This window comes from Mus caroli, chromosome X, assembly GCF_900094665.2.
Source record: "Mus caroli chromosome X, CAROLI_EIJ_v1.1, whole genome shotgun sequence".
Taxonomy (NCBI): domain Eukaryota; kingdom Metazoa; phylum Chordata; class Mammalia; order Rodentia; family Muridae; genus Mus; species Mus caroli.
The window spans coordinates 74,883,028-74,888,064 of record NC_034589.1 but is presented as its reverse complement, the minus strand read 5'-3'; the positions used below and the strand labels follow the sequence as shown (position 1 = coordinate 74,888,064).

The 5,037-nt window shown below is 30.6% G+C and overlaps 1 protein-coding gene across 1 annotated transcript in view; it reads left to right on the top strand.

The window, feature by feature from the left end:
* The window catches only part of Cfap47 (cilia and flagella associated protein 47), a 238,201-nt gene that overhangs the window by 148,032 nt on the left and 85,132 nt on the right, over positions 1 to 5,037 (top strand). Inside the window, exons 44-45 of the mRNA XM_021153316.2 lie at positions 1,923 to 2,097; positions 2,654 to 2,695. Of these exons, the coding sequence (XP_021008975.2) occupies positions 1,923 to 2,097; positions 2,654 to 2,695 (217 nt within the window). The remainder of the gene's footprint in view (positions 1 to 1,922; positions 2,098 to 2,653; positions 2,696 to 5,037) is intronic.

The following is a 5,037-nucleotide window of genomic DNA, read 5'->3' as shown; positions in this document are numbered from 1 at the left end:
TGTATTTTTTAAAGATAAACACACTGTGAACATTCTAGCTTCTGACAGATAAAAGCCAATTTCCTGATGATGCTCTAAGAATGGCCTTCTGACTCTTTACTTTCTTTTCCCATAATCTCAGCTCCTCTATTAGAATCCCTAAGTTCAGTTCTTTTTTTTTTTTTTTTTTTTTTTGATTTTCCAGTATCCTAGACATATGTATGACCCTATGGCCTTTGAATTTCCTCCACTGCCTTTTTCTTGATTTCATAGAAGCTTTTCCTTATTTATTTCAGGAGTTATCATTTAAATACTAGTGAATCTTTCCTTTCCAATTTCTGTACATGTAATTGGTTGCTTTCTTCAGCCTTGTTGAAGATACGCATACTCACAACACACACACACACACACACACACACTCACTCATGTGTATGCACATGAGAGAGAGAGAGAGAGAGAGAGAGAGAGAGAGAGAGAGAGAGAGAGAGAGAGAGAGAAAATAGTTGACATTGACATTCTATAAATGTATTAAATTTCAGGCCCTAGAATAAAGGCTATTATAAAGTTCTGAAAAATAAATAAGATTTTACAAATGACTTTATTTTACAGTTCTAATAAGCTTTAAAGTAGCAAACTCTAATCATTTGACAATCTCCTCATTAAATTAATCCAAATATTTTCAAATAGTTTATGATTCTCTTAACTAAAACTCATACTTTTACTGAATAGTGAATTTGAGGAACTTTATATGCAGCTATCATAATAAATTTTAAATGAGTCATCATTTCAAGCTATCAGCCTATCACAAAGATAGCCCTTTTCCTCATTTTCTTTACTCTTTACAGTACTGGTTGTCAAAATAATGTATTATAATTGATTGATTTCATAGAAGCCTTTCCTTATTTATTTCAGGAGTTATCAGTTAAATACTAGTGAATCTTTCCTTTCCAATTTCTGTACATGTAATTGGTTGCTTTCTTCAGCCTTGTTGAAGAAATGCATACTCAAAACACACACACACACACACACACACACACACACACACACTCACTCATGTGTATGCACATGAGAGAGAGAGAGATTGTCTATGACAGATTTTCTTCCTTTAAGTGCCAATTGATTTTGTACCTATGTTTGCATTTGCAGTCATGTTACTTATGAGAATGACAATTGTTTACTTAATTTTTCTTTCAGATTTTAAGTTCTTAAACATCTAAAATTTTTACTTTTTTTCTATCTTGATATCTAACACATGATATGTATTCTGAAGTAAATATTATCTCTTGCATCCTGCTTCACTTATACTGTGAAAGCTAGGTTGATCTCTACTGTCCAATTTTCATAAGGGCAGTATTGTATCTAGAGGAGGATTTTAAGAATGTGTTATAACCCACATTTTATAAGTAATGGTCATTTGAATTTAAAAAATAAATATCTAGATGTGAAGTGATTTAATCTGGACATCCAAAAATTCTGAAACCTGGTTGTGTTTATATACTAAAAACAAAGAAAGAAAGAAGTGAAGGAAGGAAGGATGGATGAAAGGAAGGAAGGGAGAAAGAAGAAGAAAAAAATTCACCATTAATTAAGATAGTGGCTTGGTAGGTTCTGCAAATGAGGTTAGTATCTCATGTAAAGAGGTAAAAGAAGCAAACCTGTATTTCACAGTTGCTCATTAATGGAATGTTTTCCTTGCAACAGAAGTTATTAGTCACTGTAAGCATTAGAATGGGTGACAAGAGCCACTCTTAATGATGACATCAGTGGTAACTTGTATGCATTAGTTTGCCTTTTACCCAGTTCTATGATAAAACCTCTAAAAAGTAAGTTTGTTTATGCTTGTGTGTTTTCCCCAAAATGTTTAACTTAGCATATAATGTTACCTTATATTTTTTAGGTAAAAGTTCTGAAAATTACAATATAATTTCAATGTTTACTTACAGTGCCTTTTGCTCTTTAATATGTCAAAATTGAAGAAGCCTAAATCCATTTTATATACAACAGAACTGAGCCTTCCTGCACATTTCAATATACCCAGGAAAATTTACATCCCTCAGATTCCAGAACCTCCAGATTTCCATATGCAATCTCTTCAAATTAAACCTCAAATTGTATCAGGTAAAAAAGCATATTTTGATTGGACTATCTAGCAGTATAACATATTTAAAAGCAGGAATATATTAGAAGAGAAGAGTTTTTATTCATGGGTAATATATCTCCTATGTAACAAAATATTGTTATTTATCATTTATTTATATAATGTATTTACTATTTGCTTCCTGAAGCATACTTATTTTATAATTGTGGTCACAAATATATAGATTAGGTTAAAATGAGTATTGATACATATGTATCATATATATTATATCTTTTTAATATTTTATTAATAAGATATTAAACATGTGACTAAAATGTTTTTTTGCTGAAATATATTTTCATTTTTTATTTTAGTTCCTGTCAAGTTGATAGGCAATTATAGGACTCTCATTCCGTATCTAGTGTTATCTTCAAATGTATTATAACTTTAGTTTTATATATGATGTTTTAGGGAAATATTATTTTAGTGAAGGTTCACTTGTGGGTCTCCTTTGGTTTTGTATTAACTGCAAAATATTTCTAAGCCTGAAAATCTAATTATAAATTAAAGAATTTTCTGTTCAATTTACTTTCTTAGGAGAACGGCCATTCCAGAAACCACTTCCAAGCATCCAAGCAGGTAACAAGAATTTAAGAATTAGAACTCAAATAAAGCTATAAATAATAACAGATCATATGGAAAATTAGAAGGGAAATTTTCTGAGTATGTATTCGGGTAAAAATTAATGAACAAAAGAATGAATGAATGAATCAGTAAATCAATCAGTCAATTCTAAGATAGCCAGGAAAGAGTATTCTGCAATAACAAGGATTACATAAACACTTAATATCCTACATAACAATTAAAATCACAAAATTAATGCACTCCAGATGTGTATTGGACAGGTGATTTAGGCAGACAGGCTCCAGAAAAGTGTAAAAATCTTTTATTGTATATGTAAATACTATAGGATTCTTCATTTAGTGGTTGTAGGCTAATATTTGCTAAATATTACCATGCATTATAAGAGTTTTACCTAATAGCCATAAGGATATTAGGTTCAAATGCATACACTAAAGAAAATGGATATTAAAGTGGCTAACATTTCAAGATGACTTTCATTCTTAACCTTTACCATTGTACCTTAACTAATTAAGCAAGGTCAAGCAGTCTGCAGACTGTTTTGCTACAGGCACAGCTTTTTCAGAAAACTATTTTCCAAAACCGTACTTATGTTAATTTTTTTGTCTTAGTAAGATGTCATTCAGCGAGCTGGCATTCGAATAGTCACTATATAGTTGATATACACCCATGATATTAAGGTTATTTTATTTATTACTACAGTATGGTTAATATTAAATAATCAACTTTCTTGTAACCAACCCCTTTAGAAAAATAATTTTTCTTAAATGTATAATATTAATATATTTATCAATAGAATTGTCATTATACATGGAATATATAGTTATTTTTCATTCTCTTTATTAAATGAGGAAATTCAGTAGCGAGAAGATCTTATAACAATGAATCTCTCATTTTATTTATTCTAATATTTGGAAGACAGATGGTCTTCTATCCATAAGAATATAACAGATGAACTGTAAAGGGCAAATATGCAATTGGTATGTGTGACATGGACTTTTGGTAACAAATTTCCATGACATGTTCCAAAAACATGAACCATTTTAAGTATGGTTAATAAACAGGTCAGCTGTTCTCTGTCAATATATTTTTCATAGATATATTTTTAATAAAATATTTTGACATATACATGGATATAAATTAGTATAGGAGTATAGTGTTACATTCAGTACCTCATTTTCAAATAAAGAGCTTGTGTTTAGGGTTCATATAGAGATAAGTAATTAACTAGAAGATAGTAAGTTATTTTATAAATTATTTCATCACTCCCATGTTTGATGCACTGTTATATCATGGAAAATTAAGTAAATTCATTTTTCAAGTTATGCTCTATAATGAATTTGTAATTTTAGAAATCCTGAAGTTTTTTCATTTTCTTTGTCTGTATGAAGACTATACATGTCAATAGGAATATCAAATTTTAAGTAGATCAGCCCAAGCCTCATTAAATTTATAATGAGATTTATTTTAGATATTACGCAGACTATCTTGAATATAATAGTACTTCATTTTCTTCTAAGTTTGTATACTAGAATAATCAGTATGGCATATAATTCTCCAGATACATTGTAATTCTAAAGTAAGTCATGTTTGGTCCATACTGTGACTTTGGTCAGCTCAAAATTCAAAATGGAATCTCAAATTCCTGTTTCTAAAATTTAAAATTTGTAAAAAAGACTACCACACTTTTAAATATAATACATTCTGTCACATGTTGACAACTAGAACTCACTACCACATGGAAAATGGAGCTTAATTTAAAATGTTTTGGATGCAAAGATTTATATGAGAAAGTAATAACACAGGATATTTGGGTCATAACCAGTTTTACTCCCTTCTTCAACCTTAAAATAAACAATAATGGTTCTCATGTAAATATGTGGATACTTGAGCTCTCAAATTTAACCTTTTACCTGTATTCCTTATAGTAGACACCCCTTATTTACTCTACAATTCTTAAAGTCAACCAGCATGAAAATAGAACTAAGAAAATATCTTAAGAAAATATATTAGAAAGGATTAAGTTTCTTTCAGTTGTAAGTAATGCCTTATGTACTGGCTAGTTTTGTGTCAACTTTACACAGCTGGAGGTATCACAGAGAAAGGAGCTTCAGTTAAAGAAATGCCTCCATGAGATCCAACTGTAAGACATTTTTTCAATTAGTGATCAAGGGGGAAAGGCCCCTTGTGGGTGGGACCATCTCTGGGCTGGTAGTCTTGGTTCTATAAGAGAGCAGGATGAGCAAGCCAGGAGAAGCAAACCAGTAAAGAACATCCCTCCAAGGCCTCTGCATCAGCTCCTGCTTTCTGGCCTTTCCTCCCCAACTTGCTTCTTGGTC